The 22022-nt window shown below is 35.0% G+C and overlaps 2 protein-coding genes across 4 annotated transcripts; one reads left to right on the top strand and one right to left on the bottom strand.

Moving 5' to 3' along the window:
- The first annotated feature begins 728 nt into the window (after positions 1-728).
- LOC18448474 (putative 12-oxophytodienoate reductase 11) lies at positions 729-4856 on the top strand. Of its 2 annotated transcripts, XM_006858535.4 has the most exons (6): positions 729-874; positions 1054-1173; positions 1842-1982; positions 2149-2279; positions 2737-2913; positions 4013-4856. In XM_006858535.4, exons 2-6 carry the CDS (start codon positions 1079-1081, stop codon positions 4591-4593), a joined length of 1125 nt encoding a protein of 374 aa, XP_006858597.2. In that variant the 5' UTR covers positions 729-874; positions 1054-1078; the 3' UTR covers positions 4594-4856. The 2 variants fall into 2 exon arrangements, with proteins under 2 accessions (XP_006858597.2, XP_088707133.1); XM_088851007.1 differs by lacking the exon at positions 2737-2913 and having other exon boundaries at positions 760-874.
- Positions 4857-13189: 8333 nt separating this feature from the next.
- Positions 13190-20886, bottom strand: LOC18448476 (uncharacterized). 2 transcript variants are annotated; one of them, XM_020676165.2, is made up of 4 exons: positions 18861-20886; positions 17217-17818; positions 16438-16953; positions 13190-13771 (listed from the first exon to the last, which is right to left on the bottom strand). In XM_020676165.2, exons 1-4 carry the CDS (start codon positions 19102-19104, stop codon positions 13616-13618), a joined length of 1518 nt encoding a protein of 505 aa, XP_020531824.2. In that variant the 5' UTR covers positions 19105-20886; the 3' UTR covers positions 13190-13615. The 2 variants fall into 2 exon arrangements, with proteins under 2 accessions (XP_020531824.2, XP_088707132.1); XM_088851006.1 differs by lacking the exon at positions 16438-16953 and having other exon boundaries at positions 18861-19403.
- Between the last annotated feature and the right edge of the window lie 1136 nt (positions 20887-22022).

Genomic DNA, 22022 nt, shown 5'->3' on the forward strand with positions numbered 1-22022 from the left:
AAAAAGTAATGACCAAAATAATTGAGAAGCATTTTCGTAATTTTTTATTTGAAATATTTTTAATCATTGAACCAAAATTCAGATAAATACCTTATTTAAATAAAAAAAATATATACGGTATTAATTTTTGGCCGTTAGATATGGGATATGAGATCTCAACCATTGGAAGGGTACACAAGCACCCTTCCAGCGGTCCACATCCGTCGACGGGACACTTTACCTACACAATGGCAATTGGGCCTCATGATTAAAACAGGTGGTCCCGGCGGCGGGTTTGCTGAATGATATGGTTCAAAGCCAAATGACTAATATCCCCACGCTTCTAAGTCTTATACCCATAATACCCCTAGACTTTGAAATCGAGGAAAGTGGGGGGTTATAGCATGATTCGGGCGTATTATCACAAAAATAGCCCTATATTTTTTATGAATTACACAATCTTATTCATGAATGACAATGTAACTGGAGTTGTGAACTTTTCTATTTTCACTTATTGAGTATAATAATGGCTGGATGTTAAGAAAAAAGGGGTAACTTGGGCATATACTAAAAAAGATAGCGTTTTTGGACCAATAAAAGACAAGGGTTCTTAAGCTTCGCATCTTCTTGTCCAAGTGGAGGGTAAAACCCTATTCTTTTACATACGTATCATCGATGGCAGATATTACATATATTATGAGTGACAAATCTCACAATTAATTGCCTTGGCTTGCTAAGCACGATATTACATATATTATGAGAGACAAATCTCACAATTAATTGCCTTGGCTTGCTAAGCACGCAGCATTCATGATGCAAGCTACAGTTTGACGAACCCTTCCCCTTGATTTTGTTACTCCATTTCGTGAGAGAATACCATTGTCCCTCTTGAAAGGTATGATTAATTTCTCGCATATGTACTTTTCTATGATGTAATTTTTTTTCTTGTGGTCATTAATAAAAACAAAACGAGTAGGGACTCGTTATTTTCACTTATTTACCCAAAAAAAAAAAAAACTTTATTATTTTATGATTCTCTGGTTGGCTAAGCTCTCTATATATATTGATGCTTAGTGAATAAAACTTTGGGTCATGAAAGATGGCAAATAGTGAGAAGGGGGAAGAAGATGTTAAGATGGATACAATGCCTCTCTTAACACCTTACAAAATGGGCAAATTTTTCCTCTCTCACAGGTAAATATGCATGCTTTAACATCAACCCCTCTCTTTCTCTCTCTCACACACACATAGTAAATAAGCAGGTACCCTATCTCTCTCCCTCTGTGCAACCGAGAGAGAGATTTTGATCAGACCTAGATCATCTGTTGTTAACAATATAAATGATGTGTAACATTATTTTCTGCTTACTTTCAGCAGTCAGATCAAAGGTGAGCCTCTCGCCCTTCTTAGAGAACCACCATAAATTTGATGGTCAGGACACCACTGCGCATTCATAACCATTTTGGCAAAAGGACATTTTCCCATCACCGATTACTTTTGGATTATGTGCTCATGAGTTTCATCACCATCCGATCAATGAGTTGGATGGAGATCGAGACTGGTGAGTGGAATCCATGATCCTAGTCATGTCCTATTTATAGGTTCCACTTGCTTTTTATCTCCATCCGAACCATTGATTAGGTAGTGGTGATCTTCACAAACACATGATCAGAGGTCCCTTTTGGTTAAAAAAGTTGCAGTATGTCCTTTACTCATTTCTTAGTAAAATGTGTGTGTGCATGATTATGTGTGTGTGTGAGAGAGAGAGAGAGAGAGAGAGAGAGAGAGAGATAGAGACTTACATTTGTAAGTTTCACGCTAGAGGTTGCTAGTGTGAATTTAAAACTTGCTTTTCTTTACAGAGTGGTATTGGCACCACTAACCAGACAGAGATCCTTTGGCAATGTCCCACAACCTCATGCAATCTTATATTACTCCCAAAGAACCTCTAAAGGAGGACTCCTCATCACTGAAGCCACTGGAGTCTCAGACACTGCTCAAGGGTATACAAAAGATTTAGACAATTTTATTTTATTAATTAGGATCTTGGTATACATAATTTCAGACAACTTGCTTTATTTTTTATTTCAATTAAATAGGGTTTTTTCTAATAGTATTCATCAAAATCTCAATATTTTTCAATTATATAACGAGGGTTTTTCTACTAAGGTACGCACATACACCTGGTATTTGGACAAATGAGCAGGTTGAGGCTTGGAAACCCATTGTTGATGCTGTCCATGACAAGGGTGGCGTCTTCTTTTGCCAAATTTGGCATGTTGGGAGAGTTTCTCATTACGGTAATTTCAATGTCTGTCATTTTCACCTAAGCAATGGGACAATTCATCTTCATCATCTATTACCGAGGACAGGCGGTGGAGATGAAAGGATGTTAAACAGTGTATATTTTTTGGGTGAAACCATACAGTTTGTATGGTAATAATTTCTTGCAAGGTGGGCACCAATTGGATATAGCATCTAAGGGAATTGCTCCTCCTTAATGGATACTACAGATGAGGGCATGATCATAATTTTCTTGATGATGGTAGCCCTACTGATGTATCATAGAACGGTTGGGGCCAGTTTGAGTTTATTGTTTTTAAAGACAATTACTTCTCTAACAAGGATGAATATGTTCAATCTACATCCATGGGTCCCCCACACTTTGCAAGATTTGAAACCTAAAACATGCCCATAAAACCCTCTTAAATTTATGTTGAAATCTTGCCTTTGTTAAGTCTTTAAATTTCTCTTCAGACTATCAGCCTAACGGGCAAGCTCCAATCTCTTCTAGCAACAAGGCATTAACGCCACAGCTAAAATCAAACCAATTGGATGTGGCTGAATTCTCGCCTCCCCGGCCGTTGGCCACTGAGGAAATCCCTCTCATTGTCAATGATTTCAGGCTTGCAGCAAGAAACGCCCTAGAGGCAGGTAAAACTTTTGAAAACATATAGTTAATTTAGCCATTGTTAATCAACAGGAAATTTGGTCTATGATCATTCAAGGAATTTTAGTATTTTTTATGAGAGGAGGACAATTTGATCTCATCTAATTAAAGCACACTTCAGTTTATATACAAAATCACCAATTCAATTTGGACTTCCTGTCCATATCCAAGGAAAGCGAAACATGTTTTTGCGTTTAGACTCCATGTGAGGAACCAGGGACAAAGATTAGGGTATTTTGGTTGACTTACCGGAAAACACAAGGTACTTCACATTCAAATACTCTTAGGCTCCATTTCGACATGATAATGTCATATAAAAGTAATAGCCTGCTTACATTATGGATAATAGAGAGAAGACATGTTTGTTTTTCTTAGTCTCAATGGCGTTTTGGCCACTTTTTGCAGATAAGTACAGTTACAAAATATAGGCTTCCCGTGAATATTGGTAGACCAATCTGTTATTACCACTTTTAAATGTGAGGAAGTTAAAGTTGTCACAAATCAAACAGAACCTTAACGAATGTCAGTGTTCATGAAAAAATAACATTAAGGAATACTTTACTAAGAAAATTTAAACTAAGGGCATTTACACCAAGGATAACAACTTGGAAGGCTTCTAATCTTAACAAAATGCTTTGTAGTTGACAAATTTTACCCATAATACAAGGCCAAAGTTTGAGATCATAAGTAACTCCAACACAAATTCAAATAGCTGCCGTTTTAAATAATTTTCTGAAGGTAATTCCCAATAACCTATATTGATGATTATTTGCTCAGTTGGGCAGACCAAAAATGATCCATTAGGGTTAATGTTAGCACAATAAATGTGTATAAGCCTAGTAGAACAAATGGAATACTTCATGCAAGCTGGTATGTGTGCATGCGTTTTATCAGAAGATTATTTGAAAAAGTTAGATGGAACTTCTTTCTGTCAGATCAACTACCTGAAAAGACTCCTACATGTTCATTTTTCAATTTGTCCATGCCTTCCATCTTAAGCAAACAACTTAAATGGCTTTATGAGTTTCATCTTTTTCTTGAAAATTGCTATCTAACAAAATGTTTCATATGTGTTTGGAAAAGGCTTCGATGGAGTTGAGATCCATGGGGCCCACGGCTACCTCCTTGACCAATTTATGAAAGACAGTGTGAACGATAGGACCGACCAATATGGTGGAACATTAGAGAACCGTTGCCGCTTTCCATTAGAGGTAGTGGAAGCCGTAGTAAAAGAGATTGGACCCGATAAAGTTGGAATAAGGCTATCACCTTTTGGAGCTCATGCAGAGGCCAAAGACTCTGACCCTGAGGCCCTTGGCCTCTACATGGCTGAAGCTTTGAGTAAATACAGCATTCTCTATGGCCACTATGTAGAACCAAGAATCGTGAAATATGGGGTTCAAGCTGAGACCAACCATAGCCTTCTATCAATGAGGAAAGCGTTTAAGGGGAACTTTATTTCAACAGGGGGGCACACTAAAGAAACTGGGAACAAGGCCATTGTGGAGGAAGCTGCTGATCTCATTGCTTATGGGCGCCACTTCTTGGCTAATCCAGATCTACCTAGGAGATTCGAACTGAATGCTCCATTGAATAAGTATAACCGAGAGACTTTCTATACCCCTGATCCCGTCATTGGCTACACTGACTACCCCTTTCTGTAATCACCTTCTCTAGTACTGTTTGAGAAGGTCTCTTTTTTCTATCGCTATCAAGAAGATGAAAGACGTCTTGAAACTTGGCTCGCAAATTTGTCTTCTTTTCCATCTTTTCCTCATAAGGGATGTAGATTAAATTTGTTGCAATCTAGTAGTCACCTCTGACTAAGTTGCTCCTACCAGATCTTAGGTGGTTCAGTGGCAAATGTTTCACAGAAGCTTTGTTTGTATGAAATCAACTCTGGATTTTGATGTCGGGTCAAAACAAAGTATTTGGTAGGTTGTTTGGCTTGTGCTTCACGGTTCACAACATGCTATACCTTGCACAATCAAATCAAGTATAAAGTGTAAACCCACCTAATTCGCAATTTCAAACTAGTCTCATAGCGAATGGGGGTTTAGATCCAGTGAATCAGGCAAAGTTGGATTTCATGCTACTCTCGTAGCCTTTTTTTTTTTTTTTTTTTTGGGGGAGGGGGGTGTTTTGATGCAGTGAATCAAGCAAAATGGCTCTTGGGGAGTTTGCTGCAGTGAATCAGGCAAAGTGGCTTTTGCGCAAATTTAGATTTTAAAAGAACAAGAACCATGACAAGATCAATGTCATAAATTCCTGACAAACTTTTGTGCACATATAGAGGGAAAACAGAAGCAGCAACAAAGAAACAACAAAATAAACATACAAAATACAAAGTACTTTCAGGTAATACAATGTAAATGTATGAAGAAGATCACCAGAACATATATACTTTTGGTCCTAACACTTTCCCTTGATTTGGAAATGTCTAGTTAATCAGTGATATTTGTTAGGAAAAAGTTTATATAAGGTTGCAACCTTATATGTAGAACTATGGATGCACCTCAAAATCCAATCGGACAAGGTAGGTTTAATGTTGAAAAACCCTTTGATTGATCATCTCGATGTCGAGATGTATGACCATGAAAAATAAAAAGATTTTAAGTCTCAAAAATAGTACATTGTACACATATTATCTACACCGTCCATTTTCAAGATTTTCATATGTTTATAGATCTACTTGATTTTAACCATTTTTGAAATTTAAAATTTTATAATTAGATATAAAAATAGATTTTGAGATAATTCTAAGAACATTTTACATCAAAATTATATACCGTGATAAAATTTGAAGGTGCACCTTATCTCTACAGCTACGGATGCATCCATATGCTAACTGCACCCTATTTGTTATCATCAGAAAAGGCAGTGACATTTTATGAATTTAAAATTTTAATCTCACCTCATCCATGGTGAAGGAAGCTAGAAGAAAACTTCAACATGTAAAATGAAAATCAGTTGCAATATTAATCGTGTTTTCGAAAGACGATCGGAAGCAATCTCATAGCACAAGTAATATGCAAGTGATTTATTCACTAGAACAAGCAAGGGGAGAGATGCTTGTAAGTTGATAGTTGAACTTTCCTTTAGAATAAAATTACAGGGCTTCCATCTAGTTATGCAAGAAATACAATCAACAAATAAAACATATATACAAGATGGGTCAGAGAATGGGAGATTCTCCCCTATGAACCAGCCTTACTATTGGCTTCTCTAAGTACCTGGTAAAGAGATTGTCATTAGATCATTGGTGTCAAAAGTCTCATCTATAAGATATGTGATTCTCCATGCATGTGCAGCTTCTCTCGATCCACCTGATAACATTGAGCCACTCCTCCACAATTAAAAACCCCTGAGAAAAACTGAGAGAAAACAGGGTATGCCAAATGAGATACGGGTTTCACTTGAGTAAAGTCACTGAACCCCACCAGGCCATAGTAGACCTTATGAAAGTTTATCCCTGAAAAGACCAACTACACCAAATGGGTTGCCTTCTCAATGGATCTTGCGTTGAAGTTGAACTCTAGGGATTCCTCTATTAGCTTGGCTTGTTAAATCGAGCTAGACTCGGATCTTGAGATTTGAGAATGTCTATGCTCACATCAAGTCATCAACCCAAATGCATGGAAATCCTTGCGGATTAGAGCCCATGACTAGAACGTTTACTTGTTTAGCAAGCAGATAAATTGGACTTGACTACTTCGAGTCTGTGATATAATTGGAATGCTTTCATCACTTCCAGAAAAATTTAGAAAAGAGAACAAACAAAGAAAGAATGAAAATTTTTGCTAAGATTTGTAAATAAATTTGGCTAAGTTTGCCACTTCCCAAGTGATTTTTTAGTATGAACAACATGGAGACTCGCAGTTCAAATGTTCAAAGAATATCATATGTATATTCATTATTTTACCATATCTTTCATTGAAAAAGCAAATAGCTTTTTTCAGGGTTTGAGCATTTATTTATGGAATAATTAATTCTATCTTGGAATGGTCATTAACATCTCTCCAAGTAAGGTACTATTTTCTTATTATCCCAATTTAAACAAGGGTCACTTTTGACCCTTTTTAAATACAAATGATCATTCTCCCATCAGCCTAAACATAAGTCAGAAATCTTCATTCTACAATTTAAACCCATTATTCAAGCAACAAGATACTCTTTGGGATGGGAGGTGAGCCACACAGAACAAAGAAGGAAACAAGAAAAATGATATACAGATCTATGTAAATATAAAACCAAAATAAGGAAGGGGTCCTGTTATTGGTTGGGGGGGGGTCCTGGATCAAGTAAGGGAAAAGGAGGAAGAAACGGTCTAGTTTGGTTCTGGAACCTGGAATGGTGCCCAAACAAAATACACCCCGGTCAAAAGAGAGGTCCTAGCTGCCCTAAAGTCCATCCAAAAATTCCAAATAAATATTTTTTGAGAAATAAATTCCAAATAAATCCTATAAATCAAATATTTAAATTAGGGGTGGACTACAAACCATTAATAGGCATCCTAGAAAAGGATGCTAAAGATTTGGCACCAACCCAGATCTGTTGATGGCAGGCCAACTTTTTCCTCTACGATTCTGAAATTGAGACTATTCCTAGGCAAGTTGAATTCCTTTCCAGATTTCCTGAGTTGAGAATATTTCATCAGATCAGCCAAAGACACGGAGCCTGTACAAGGAACACTAGCAATGCAATGATGAGCAAGGATCGAGTCAAACACTCCCCCATGATGGGAAGCCAATGAGTTTGATGAAGTAGTTTCAACTGTTCCTGAAGAAAATTGGCAGAGGAATGTCTGGACACTGCCGAACACCTTCCTGGTCTGGACAATTACCAAGCCAAGCGGGGACACCTAACTTCTGAGCCACTCACTCCACTAATATTCCACCTTCTCCCATTTCTTCCTTCTTGTAATGATGAAAGGCTCTCCTCTCATGCCTATACAAGGAGGAGAGAGCTCTCATTCTTCTTCTTCTTTTTTTTGAAATGTTAACAGTTGTATTGCTGTAGAGAGACATTACAGAAATGTTAACATTCTTCTTCATTCAACAAATGTATGTAAGTGTGAGATGTGTGTGAGTGAAATGTGTAAGAGCACTTGATTCTCGAGTACCTTTATAACTGTGTGTAGTAAATATGAGATATGTATTCAGAGTGTCTAGGAACCCAAGCTATAACTACTATGTAGGAACCCAAGCTATAACTACTATGTAAGAGTTCTCTTGTATACTTGTAAGTGTGTTGTTACATGTTTGCAGGATGGTTTGAATAAAGGGAAAAATTGTTTCCATGCACTGGTATGTAAATGAATTTCTATACATTGAAAGTAAATTTTTCTTGTGCCCCTCCTTATTTTAGATTTAACATAGGGTATAGATGTGCCATTGAGCAATTTGGTTTCCTAACATTTTTTCTTCTTTTTCTAAGTTAACTCTTCTCAAAAAATACATTTCTTCTTCTTCTTCCCCTAGCTCTTACCGTTAGGGCGTGTTTGATAACAGGAAGTGTCTTCCTGGAAGTTTAGAACTTCTTAATACTGTTCAAGTTTCGTGTTTGATAAAAAAATTGAACTTCAAACAAAACTTCAAGGAACTGTTCAAGTTCCAATCTTGCTTTAAAAAAAAAGTTACAACCCAAGGGTTGGAACTTAAACTTGGAACTTTTTTTTGTATGAACCCCCCCACACCCCCCCCCCATATATAAAATGTATATATTTTATTGTAAATTTATATAATAGATATTTATAATATTATATAATAAAAATATATACAATATATAATATATTATATTATTTTATATAAATATATATAATAATATAATAAATAAAAAGTACAATATTATGTTATACATACATATATATTATATAATATTATTTTATGTATATTATATAATGAAAATAAAGATTAATAAAATAATTCACTATATAATATATCTTATATAATACAAATATATATCAATAAAATAAATATAAAATACACTATATTATATTTTACATTACGTTATATATGATATATCTATATATTTTACAAATATAGTATAACATATAATATAATTTTTTGTATAATATATGATATATTTTATTATATATCATATTTTATGTATATAATAGTTATTCATAATATTATATAATAAAAATATATATTAACAGAATAAATATAAAATACAATGTATAATATACTACATTATTTTATATAAATATATATTATATAGTAAAATAAATAAAAAATACATTATTATGTTATATATATATATATATATATATATATATATTATAAAAATATATTATATAATCATACATATATATATATATATATATATATTATAAAAATATATTATATATTATATATTATACTATGTTATATATATTATATAAAATATATATTTATGTAATATAAGATACTTTCATATATATATATATATATATATATATATATATATATATATATATATAGATAGATATCTATTAAAAATAAATATAAAATACAGTATATTATATATTATGATATGTTACAAATATTATAAAATATAATACATATTTATAATATTATATAATAAAAATATGTATCAATAGAATAAATATAAAATACAATGTACAATATACTATATTATTTTATGTACTTATATATAAATAAAAATTACATTATTATGCTATATATTATAAATTTATGTAATATAATATAATTTATTATATAATATATATTATATATTATATAATAAAATAAATATAAAATACACTATATTATATATTATATTATGTTATATATATTATATAAAATATATATTTATATATTATATATTTATGTAATATAAGATATTTTCATATATATATATATATATATATATATTTAAAATAAATACAAAATACAGTATATCATATATTCTAGTATGTTATAAATATTATATATTTATATTTAAATTATTATCAATGTAAATATAAATATAAGATATTTACCATATATCCCAGGAGTTATCAAACACAAAAATTATGAACTTCTTAACTTCCCAGGGAGGTTATCAAACACAGAAACCATGAACTTCTTAAGTAACTTCTAATTTACAGTTCTTCAGGAACTTCCAACTTGCAGTTCATGAACTTGCTTCCAGTTATCAAACAGACCCTTAAGATTTCTACCATTTTTATGTCGCACACAGAATTAGAGCTAGGTGGGCTAAGTGGAGATGAGCAACTAAAACTTTATGTGATCGCTGCATACCAATGAGGCTGAAGGGCAAGTTCTATAGGACAGCAGTGAGACCAACTTTACTCTATGGGGTGGAATGTCGGGCAGACAAAAAACAATATACCCATAGAATGAGTGTAGCGGAGATGAGGATATTGAGATGGATGAGTGGCAAGACAAGAAGGGATAGAATTCAAAATAACTATAATCGAGAGAATTTAGGCATGACACCAATAGGCGATAAAATGAGAGATAATAGACTTAAGTGGGCTAGCCATGTGTGGCACCGACCAAGTATAGCACTTGTTAGGAGGTACGAGTTAGTTCAAGTGGAAGGATTGAAAAGGGCAAGGGGTAGGCCCAAAATGACGTGGTTGGAAGTAGTCCGAAAAGATTTGAGGACTTATAGCCTCACTAAGGAAATGACCTTTAATGGAGCAAAATGGATAACCAAGATTCATGTAACTGACCCTAATTAATTGGAAAAAAGGCTAAAATGATGATGAGGATGAAAGAAATCCCCATTCTACTTCTCCTAAACTCATACCTTCTACTTCCAGGGTCCTTAGAATACCTCTCAAAGCTTTTCCGGTTTCTCTTAAATTGCCTAAAAACCAGTAAGTCTTGTAAGTCATGAGAAAAAGAATAGGCTTAGGATGCAGCTAGGACGAAAAATTGAAATACAAAATTTTAAGAAAAGGACTTTTAGAAAATATTGCAGGTCAAAGAATGAGTAAACTTTCCAAGATCAATAATAAATAGAGTTGAGATTGTACTCATTTGCCAAGACTTGCAAGACATGGGCTTAATCATTGATGTTATGTGCTTCACCTTCAATTGGATCTTAGGACATTAGCAACTGACAAGCAGTAAAGAATTTTGTAGTCTAGAATAGAATTTTTTAGGGTTTAAACCTAAACCCTAAGGCCAAGATCCAGTAGAAGGTAAATTCTTTATTGCTTGTCTCAGTTTTTGATGTTCTAAGATTCAATAAAAGGCAAAACACAGAGCATGATTAAGTCAATGTCTTGCGAATGAGTACAATATCAACTCAATTTATTATAGAGCTTTGAAATTTTACCCATTTCCTTTACCTGCAAGATTTTTTAAAGTCCTTTTCTTGAAATATAATTTTCTAATTTCTTATCATAGCTACCATCCGACCTTAATCTTATTCTTTTTTTTGGGACTTACAGAACTTAGTGGTTTCCAAGCAACTTAGAGAGAAAATAGAAAAACTTTGAGAGGGTATCCTAAGGATTTTAGAAATAGAAGGTTTGCGTTGAAGAGAACTAGAACAAAGATTTCTTTAGAGAGTTGAAACATAAAAAACGTTTCTGAATTAGAAATTTAAGGGTAGGAACTAAGGAAAGAAGAATGAGAAGAAATATTAGGAAAACAAATTACTCAATGGCACATTTGTAGCCTATATTAAATCTGTATAGGAGGGGCACAAGAAAAGTTTACTATACCAGGCCATGGAAGCAATTTTTCCCTTTATTCAATATATCCTTCAAACATGCAACAGCTCATGCTAATCACACATAAGAACTTCACTTTAGTAGTTAAGAATTAGATTCCTAGATACTCTTAATACATATCTCATAGTCACCACATGCTCTTTTAGTCAAGCACTCAAGAATCAAGCGTTTTAATATATCTCACTCATAAACATCTCACACTTATACACATTTGTTGAATTAAGAAGAATGAGGGCTTTCTTCCCCTGATATAAGCATGAGGGGAGAACCTCTCATCACTATATGAAGGAAGAAATGGGAGAAGGTGGAGCATTAGTGGAGTGAGTGGGGCATTACGTGGTCAACAAAAGGAAAGTCGAGGGAAAATGGGGCATTAAGAAGGAAGTGGGTTTTTATGGATGGTTCCACTTATAAGTGGGTGAATAGTCATCCCCCTTCTTAAGTGGGACCTTAGTGATGCAACAAATGATGTCATTCTCCACTATTGGGACTCTATATGGGCCCCACAGCAGGACCCATTTTTCAGTTGGGACCCTGCGAGCTCATAATTATTTGTCTTTGGGGCGATGGGTCCTAGTGTGGCCTGTCAAAGAGTTTTTGGGGAGTATAGATTTGCCTTGTCTATCCTCCAGTTCTTTTCTTCCTTTCTGGTAGCTGTTTCTGATTCCATAGAGCTACTTCCTACCTTGATTGGTTTCTTCAGTGGTAATTTCTGCATTCCATCTCTTCTTTCCACCGATTTATCATGCCTTCTCTGTCTTCCTTCTTCTAGGTCTTCAAGGACAGTGTTAGGAGACCTTTCTGGTGCTGGCTGCTGTGTTATTAGTGGAGGATTTAGCATTGGGATTGCTTCTGCAATGGCCATTGGCTTATAGTAAATTTTTAACTACCAGACTCTCACCAGAGACCTGGGCCACTTGGCTCTCTGGTTTCCAATTACCCTTCGACAGTTTTGTAACGGTATTCCCATTGGAAGATCCATGCTTTAATCTGTCTCCTGATGAGGTCATGGTTAGTGACATATTCCCTTTTAGGCCAGTCATCTATGTAAATCACAGGTCTGAAACAACTGCTCATGTTAATCCGAAAAGCGGCCGCCATTCTTCTTCAAACGATAGGGGAATGTGGGAAGGAAGTAGCCTTTTGACTTACTATAGAAGACTTTGAGAGATGTAGAAATTCTTAGACTTGGTTCTTTTCTCGATTGATAGAAGGACGGATCATGTGTGGCGGGCGGAGCATTAGGCTGGAAACAGTATCCGAGGAGGATAAACCAAGACTGGTTTCTTTTGGAATTATTAATGGAGAATACTTCGAAGAATGATTGTTTCTAACTCCTGTATGAGACAGGAAAGTGGGACTGCACAATTGAGAAAGAAAAGTGGCTTTCTTTAATGTCAAATGAATTTTAGGCCTATCAACATAAGCATCAAAAGACTGCACTCAACATTACAAACTTTCAGTTGATCAACATAGCCACTAACTGTCCCACATGGGTTACATGAGGAGAATGAAAAATAAAAGAACAAAATAACAGATAATTAGTCCACCCAGTCAGACCAGACAACTTGAAAATTCTAACTCCAATCTGAAAAGGCCCGTCACTGGTAACAAATCCAAATTCTTCTTTCTAGACACAAATGAAGTGCCCTTCTCATTCATATCCTTTTATTAGAGCAGGAACCTTTCTTTTATCAAAACAAACTTATAAGAGCACAAATGACGAACAAAAGAAATGTTACTACCAAAAATCTATTGTGAATTTGGTCATGGGAATCTCTGCAATTGGCCCTATTTTTATCTAGAAATTACCATTGTTATTTTGGTAAAATCTAAATTTTTTAAATGTTTGCAATTATGTAAAGAAAATATAACATTATTTACATCAACCTGTAAGCAATCAATGTACACCAAACATACAAGCTTGAATGTTCTCTTGTGCCATGTATGCAAAAAAGAAATACAAGTTTTACTTGCTCAATAATATTGATAAATAATGATAGCATCTTGAAGTTTCAGAAGACATGAGCACCAAGTCCCGTATTACTTGGTATAAGAACATCAAAATCACTTACAGACCATTGAGCAGTCTCACTCTTACGACTCACATAAATTTCAGTACCCACGTTAAGCGATGTCCACAGCCTCCTCGCAGGTTTTGTTCCAGGATCCTGAAGTATCCATTAGTTAGCACCTAGATAAACACCTGGCAATGTATGTGCATGTGCACACTCGCACATACAGAGACCATAGAGAAAGAGAGAGAGAGAGAGAGAGAGAGAGAGAGATGTAAAACTAAACGAAATGTGTACAATAGGACCATTTAACTTTTGGTCTAAGAAAGTCACAATCGTTATCGACTGTTAGTTGTGAAATCAGGTGGTTCATAATATAATTTCGCAAACTGTGTGCCACACTTTAAGTTGTCAGATTCCACATCTGATGGTTAAGGGTGATTATGACCTCTTTGTACCAAAAATGAATGGTCTTATAGTATACAACCTCAAAACTGAAATAGATAAAATTTGCAAAAATTTGAGAATTATTGAGAATTGCTTTATCAATCACCCTATAGGGTCCCACACGCCTTGTAATGTATTACATGAAAGTCAAAACGATTGTTCTACCCTGGGATTAATGAGCCAATTGTTCAATATTTTCCTAAATAACTAAAAAACCCTTAGAATTACATATTTTTTCTGTAGTAAGTATAAGCATTCCAGCAAAACTGGGAACTTTATAGGTTCCAACTGCAACAGAAAGAAAAATGAAGGGTGTTGTCGTTGGATTAACCACATATGCTCATATCAAAAGGGTAGAATGACATTCAACCCAAGAGAAATGCCAGAAATTCTACCATAAAATGCTTGTCATGGTTTCATAAGCAAGATGTCACCTTTGCTTTATGGTGAAACTCAGTCATCGCCTATGGCAAATGATGAATAAAACCCTAGCCCAGAAATCTATAGTAATAATGGGAAAGGGTATGTTTACATCCAAAACATATTAAGCATGTAAGAGACTTCACAAATTCCAATCAGCTAGTGCAAGCGACCTGTCTAGGAACGGTAGAAATGATGGTCAGTATCTAATCTATAATTCATGATAATTTCATAGAACAAATGCAGATCACAACGTCATAAGAATCTTAACCAACAAAACTTTACCAGAGCCACTAGTTATAAGGTCAATACATCCATGAAATTCCTGCAATAGCCAAAACCATTTCACTGAAAAGGAAGATGATTCATTCATGCCCTTATCGCTTTAAAGATAGCAATGATAGTCCTAAAACATTATGAAAGCACTATATATCCAAGAAGAGAGTTAGGGGTAGAAGGTGCCATGGTCTCCATCATCTGAAAGTATTCTAACCAACCAGCCTCTCCAGATCTGTTAGGAATGCATGAGATATTGGCCATTTAAAATGGTCTCTCTGACACTTGAAATTGAATCTATGAAGTTTAGCCTATCTGCTGAGACAATATGACACTAACTCGCAAGGGCCCAAGCCCCATGGGGTTCAAACCCATGTGCTGAATTTTACACTATAGCCAGTTAAGTGGCCTACCAATGAAATCCGATAATGAATTATTCTGTTCGAGAGATGGCCACTGATCCCAGGGGCCGTAATTAAGGTTGTAAGCCATAATCTCTAATGAGGCGTTTACATAAGGCCAACTAAATAGAAAAGAGAAAACGTGAAGACCTGGAAAATGATGACCAGCAAAAATTTTCATTTTAACGGCAAAGACATTTAAAACCAAAGTTTTGGTCGGTAGGCCAGAATAAGAAAATCAAGTGAACCATTAAAGACAGATATGCTAGAAATAAGAACATAAAATTAAACTCATCCAATGAAATACTTTTTCCATGAACTAATATATCACTTTCTCTTTTGCCAAGCAACTGTTAACCTTGAAACTGTTCGTATATGGGAACAAATATGTCACAAGAAATAATAAGAAGCAATTACTGAAGGGAAAGCTTTCTATATGCCACTAGGTATAGGGATTTCATATATGCCACCCCTCTCCCTACCGTCTGATCAGAATGAATGGCTGAGATGGCCCTAATCATGATGTCATGCCTAAACACTGTTTAGTTTTTAATTTTTTCTGCAAATCATATTGACACCAATTTGGGGCTCCGATCCTCTTATAGAGTTGCACCCACAAAAAATATTACAAAATATTTTCAAAAAATAAAATGACCTACCAACTTTTCGGTTGGTAATTTTAAGTTGGTTGGTCATTTTATTTTTTGAAAATATTTTGTACTATTTTTTGTAGGTGCAACTCTATGAGAGAATGGGAACCCTAAATTTGGTGTCAATATGATTTGTAGAAAAGAAATTTAAAAAAAATACTCTGAGACATTAGATCTAGACAAATGGTGAAGAGCTCACTTGTGACATTATGGCTAAAGTTATCCAAGCCATCCACTCAGATCGGATGGCTGGTAGAGAGTGGCATATATAAATTCCCTATGCCTAGTGCCAAATAAAAAGGTCTCCCATTATTCAATTCTTGTGCAGAAGTCTTAAGTACAAGATAAGGTAATGCACCATGGAAAACTGTAGTCCATTGGGGCCTTTTTAGGCCAATGAAATGATGGACAGTGATGCAGAGAGATAGAGAAAGAGGGACCCACCAAATCAGGACATGACCCAAATGGTTGGTCCCACTCTTCCCATATCATCCATCGTTTCATTGGACAATGATGAGCCAAATGTACTATCATTTCCAATAGCCCATGAGATTATAGTATACTTTCCCTGCAAAAAAAACACGTTTCCAAGTACAGATTTTCCTAAAAAATATCACTTTTTAACTACCTGATAGAAGTATAATCGACTGGAAAGGGCCCCAACATCAAGCTCCCAAGTTCTAGGGTCCCCAACCCAGCCATCTCCCTTTCTTACTGGATAGCCATGAACAGCCCATTCAGAATGAGGCAAAATCTGAACCAATTCCTGTGCTTGAGGATTACTATATGGGTCACAAATATCATATGGTTTTTCAAGGTATTCTGCATTTCCTGGAGCACAATAGAGATGGTATGCAGAATAAGGGAACGTGTGAGCATTGTTTCTATAAATCTTCTTTCCAGTGGGGGTTATGTGATAAGGTGGACAACTAGCAAGGTTATCAGGGCGACACCAACTGGTTGTATCTGGGTTTATAATCATCTCACTGTATCTAGTTACATCAGTAAGAACGTCACCATCACAAGGTTCACCATTGTTTTTCCAGCAGCTACCAATATCCATAAGATAAAACTGACTGTTTGAACCACCCCCCTGCTTAATGTTTAGTGTCAATCGGACTTTAAAATGGGGAGACTCGGGCACCTGCGAAACTTAAAAGTCAAGTTCACATATCTCAAGAAAACTTCTATCCATGTCAATGCAATTTGAAGGAAATGGAGGACTACTCTTTTTAGATGTAGCATATTTTAGCCTATTATAGTTAGAAGTTCTTTAAATTGAACAAATTCTTTTAGTTCAGTAAGAAAAAGAAAAATACCTACCGCCCTTTGCACCAGACACATACACACAATAAAAATAAAAATAAAAATAAAAAATAAAATAAAATAAACTATGCAGGAAACTACCTTTCTCATGACACCATGACCTTCATAATGATAGCCACCATTGAATCCTTTTGATGCATCGGAACGTAGATATAGCATCAACCAAGGATACTTATTTGAAGTCCTCAATCTATGAGTAAAGATCCAACTTCCAGTGCTTACATTCTTCTCCCATGTCACCGAAAAATATGAGTTGTTCCCAAACCCATCTCTTGGATCAGATTCTATATCGTAAGTTCCATAGAAACCTCCCACTAAATGTTCCAATAGAGACCCAGGTAGAGTATCAACCGTTGACCAATTATGATATATGAAAGGGTGATCCATACAACCTTCACCAAAGCATGGGAAATTTCTATCTGTGATTATTGGGCTAACCTTTTTCCCATTTTCTGGACAAAGTGCACTTTTAGTATCAAAGTTCCCATTTTTTAGCATGATCATCCAAAATTGCCATGGGCTTCCCCAATCATTTGCTTCACAAAGGGAACCAAGATATAATTCTTTCTCTACAGCATACAAATCAGTGTCATTGTAAGGTGTAAAGGAAGGGTTTGGAAACACATCACCAGCCCGAAGTTTGTTGTCTTCATCAGTCACCATTTGAATTACATTGCATTCACCTGCATTACCATGTAGAAGACTACCCATCAGATCTGATTCCAAAAACTTGCAATAACCAAACTAATGTCTAGCACAGTCTAAAAGAAAATAAAAACAATGAAATGTCATCCTCTGATCTTAATAATTTTTACTAGGAGAAGAAAGTAATCCTGGATGGGGAAAAAAAACCTAACAATTAAATTTAAGCAAATTAGAAGCAAAGGAAAGAAAAAGGGAAAAGAAGAAAATGATAAGTAATAAAGGAACTACAGATGCAGGGGTGATAAAAATTTAAAATGATAAATAATAAAGGAACTACAGATGCAGGGGTCATATGGAATTGATAAAGATAATCACATCTCATATCTTGATAAATTTTACAGGAAAATGTCCAGAACTTTATGTTAATATATTTGAAGGCCCAATAGTTGTACCTAAATAACATGTCTTTTTTTCTTCTTCCTTTCTTTCTTTTTCTTTTCTTTTTTATTTGGGGGGAGGGGGGTATAGTATTATTAAAAAGCTCAATTTAGGGGAAAAATTAAAATAATAATAAATCTGCATAGTGATTCAAGGCAGAATTCTCATATCTTCACTCTGTGTATGATTGCTAGCCCTTATTGAAAAAAAAAAAAAGAAACTAAAAAATACGAACCCAAAAAAAAGGATAAAAAAGGCTCATTAAATCTCTCTAAAGTGATTGTCACATATAAGATGAGATGGGCCAATAGCTCAATCACTAAAATAAATGAAAATTCAACAATTGGGCTTCCTAAAATATGGAGACCAATCTTTTTCTTATTATCCAGTATTGTGCATTGTCATTAGCATAGATGATGAACATATGAAGATTGTGCTTTTTCTTTCATCAAAAAGCAATTTTTCTCTCTCGGTATTCATTATATTAGACTTCGTCTGTCATCAAGAACGGACCTTTGTTTCTCAATACTAACTAGTCACTACTAAGAAAAATGGGGGAAATTCAATCGTGAAAAAATGCATGGAAATTCAATAACTCATCTGAAATTTAAAATTTACTGAGAAATCAGAGAATTTTCTCACCAGAATTGGATGATGAGCAGTCTAAATCAGCACAATCTGCTAATCTTGGGCTACCCATTTTGGGATTCTCTTGCCCCACTTCATTGCAGAAATTCCACGACTCCAATGCTACTCTGATGTTCTTGCTTCTCATTCCAGGATCACCCAGGGCTGAGAAATAATCAGTTGGTTCCATGATTAAGGCAGTATAAACAGGGAACAGAGCCATGAAAACCAATAAGTGATGAGGAACACAGAAACCCATCTCTCTCTCTCTCTCTCTCTCTCTCTCTCTCTCTCTCTCGGCATGAGTGGCTTTAAACTCGGTTGAATTTCGCTTAGACGCAAAGTCTACTATGTGTAACAAAAAGCGGAAATGAGACAAATGCTCACTCCCTCTGTCTCTCACTCTCTCTCTCTGCTTTTTCTTCAAGGCTAACGATCATAGGCATCACACTTCAGCATGATATCTCTCTGCGTCATACCCTAACTCCAACAATGGCGCCAAAATCAAAACTCTCTCTCTCTCTCTCGATAACGCGCCAAAAACAACGCTCTCCTCCTTCTTCGTGCCACACTTCAGCAAAAAAGGGTTCTTCTGCCGCAGGAGTATACTATCCATCTACTCCCTCAGCGAAAACTTAAATTACAAATATCCGAAAAAAATTGTATAGAGTACAGGCTCTAAATAACCAAATTAGAGTTTACTTCAAAAATTTCATTAGGAGAGATTGTTTTTCATGCTTAATATCTTGAAATTAATCATCTCGAAATCAAAATGCATTAACATGAAGAAAAAAATGGATTTCAAGTTTTGAAAATAATGCATTTTTTTATCATCAATTTACAAGATTTTTAAGTTTTTGTAGAACTACTCAATCTACACTATTTTTTAAGCTTTAAATTTTATAATTGAAGATGAAAATATATTTTAAGCCTATTACAAATATTTTTAATATTAAAACCACATTTCTCAATACTATTTGAAATTGGGCTTTACTTTGATTGTTTAGAACCTCGGTTCTATACAAACTGCACCATCTTGTTTATCCCAATTTCCAAATTCTGGGGATGTGATCTTTATGGCAGGACGACCAACCTCAAAGAAAATAATAATTTTCAATCTTTACGTACCAAAAAAAAATTGGTATCCTAAAATTTTACGGAAACCATGCGGGAATGATCTAGAAGTTCAAGGCCTCAAAATTGAACTTTTTTTAAAAAAAAAAATTAAGTCTATGGTAGGCTGGAGCAATTTTGGATAATAATGTTGTATGTTAGTTGGTGTTTAGGAGCCAATTAGCACCGGTAAAATGGGAAATATCCAATACTGAAATTTGAAACTCACAAACTTGAGTACCTGATATAACAAATGTTATGCTTAGTAAATATGTATGGAATTCTAGGAATTTTTGAAAAGTATTTGGTTTAAGATGGAATTTTGTAAACCAATAAGTCTGTAAATTAGTCAATTATAACCATCTATTAATGTTTTGTTAATAAGATGGTGATGTTTGTTCAATGAATGACATTCTGAAATGATAGCCCGTCCACATAACATGTAACTAATGTACGGTCTGGATCACGAAAGAAGAAAAATGGATGAGTTGAGACCATGAATGAGTATAACATAATGTATTGCCTGGAGCAATTCATGAGGAATTTCCTCCAGGCAAGAGGCTCTAACAACTGCTCCCGCCACCTACCTTCCCTCATTCCCCAACCTCAAGCCCAACCTCTCTTTCCCCCCCTCCTTTGGCCATTATCACGTCGTATCTGACTAACCAAACTCAACTTTGATGGGTGCTCCGTAAGCAACCCTGGATTGGTAGGAGCTAGAGGTCTTTTCAGGAACCACCTTGGCCTCACACTGGCCTCCGACTCAACCCACCCGGGCCATGCAAACTACCTGTCGGCTGAATCTCAATCCCTCCTCCTGAGCCTCAAACTCTTTGACCCTATGTGGGGTCAGCCGTTCATTGTCGAAGGCGATGCGCACCTCCGACTCTTCTCCATGCCCCTGGTACCTCGTCCCTATTTCTCACAAGATTGCTCACCTTTGTTGGGATACGATCCTCTTCTAAGGGCACATCCGGCAGGAATTCAATGCCCAAGTGGGCACTAGCTAAAGATGGAGCTCTCCAAACATGATCGAAATTTTTTTGATACACTCCTGTTACACCTTCTATAATAGTTTGTACATTTGTACTACGTTCTCCCCTTTTTCTTTTTTTTTTTTTTGTTTGGGGCCTCCACTTGGTGGAGTGCCTATTTTTTTGATCTAGGACCCTCGTCCAGTTGGTGGTCTCTAGCTTCCTTCTGTACTATTCCCTTCTTTAATATAATACAGTTGCCAGTTTCAAAAAAAAATCATATTGTGCTAAATTTTAAGAATATATATTTCCCATCCACATAGATCTCTACAAAAAAAAAAAAGCTCAAAAATAATTTGGAAAGCATAGAATAATTAAAATACCCTCATAGATGATCAAAGTATTTCGATTTTATTTTATTTTTCTATAGTAGATTGAGTTAAAATTTAGGCATCTATGCTTCTCGCCTTCGTTCACTAGTGAAAAATATCAAAAAGTACTTTAGAATAAATATAATGAATGAAATACAATAAAAAATCCACATTATAGTTCACCTTTAAAATAATATTGATATCAAATATCAAAAAGTACTCTAGAATAAATATAATGAATGAAATACAATAAAAAATCCACATTATAGTTCACCTTTAAAATAATATTGATATCAACCATCAGGATCAAATAGTCCAAAGAATGTCTAAGTATTTCAATTTAGAATTTTCTATATGTAATGGATTAAGAAGAAATTTTGGACACGTATACATCTTACTCTCATGCACCTATAAATTTGGAAGAAAATTAAATGACTAACCTTTGGAACTTTAAGAGGTCTTTTGGTTATTATAATTTATTTGAATTAGATTTTTGTATTTTTACATGTGCTCGATAAAGTGCGCACAGCTAGCAAATTTTATCTTGATGGAGTTTTGGGAGAAAAATAAAAAAGTGAGGAAATGTCTCACCTTTCTGAAATATAAAATAGTTCAAAAACCTAGAGAGACAATATTTGCTACTTAGAGAGAGACTAATAAGAGAGAAGTTTAGAGAGATATAGAAGTTTAGAGAGAGATATAGCCTGGGTGGTTAAAGA

This window comes from Amborella trichopoda, chromosome 11 (genome assembly GCF_054954075.1).
Source record: "Amborella trichopoda isolate Santa Cruz 75 chromosome 11, AtrichopodaSantaCruz75HAP2 v2.0, whole genome shotgun sequence".
Classification (NCBI taxonomy): domain Eukaryota; kingdom Viridiplantae; phylum Streptophyta; class Magnoliopsida; order Amborellales; family Amborellaceae; genus Amborella; species Amborella trichopoda.

Bases quoted from the DNA above. Each gene is read 5' to 3' on its own strand.
- LOC18448474 (XM_006858535.4), top strand. From the start codon at position 1,079: ATGGCAAATAGTGAGAAGGGGGAAGAAGATGTTAAGATGGATACAATG. The intron at 2,280-2,736 runs GTAATTTCAATG...ATTTCTCTTCAG, and splicing joins TGGGAGAGTTTCTCATTACG to ACTATCAGCCTAACGGGCAA. The intron at 2,914-4,012 runs GTAAAACTTTTG...TGTTTGGAAAAG, and splicing joins AAGAAACGCCCTAGAGGCAG to GCTTCGATGGAGTTGAGATC.
- LOC18448476 (XM_020676165.2), bottom strand. From the start codon at position 19,104: ATGGGTTTCTGTGTTCCTCATCACTTATTGGTTTTCATGGCTCTGTTC. The intron at 17,819-18,860 runs GTGAGAAAATTC...ATGGTAATGCAG, and splicing joins CTGCTCATCATCCAATTCTG to GTGAATGCAATGTAATTCAA. The intron at 16,954-17,216 runs GTAGTTTCCTGC...TAAGTTTCGCAG, and splicing joins GTCATGGTGTCATGAGAAAG to GTGCCCGAGTCTCCCCATTT.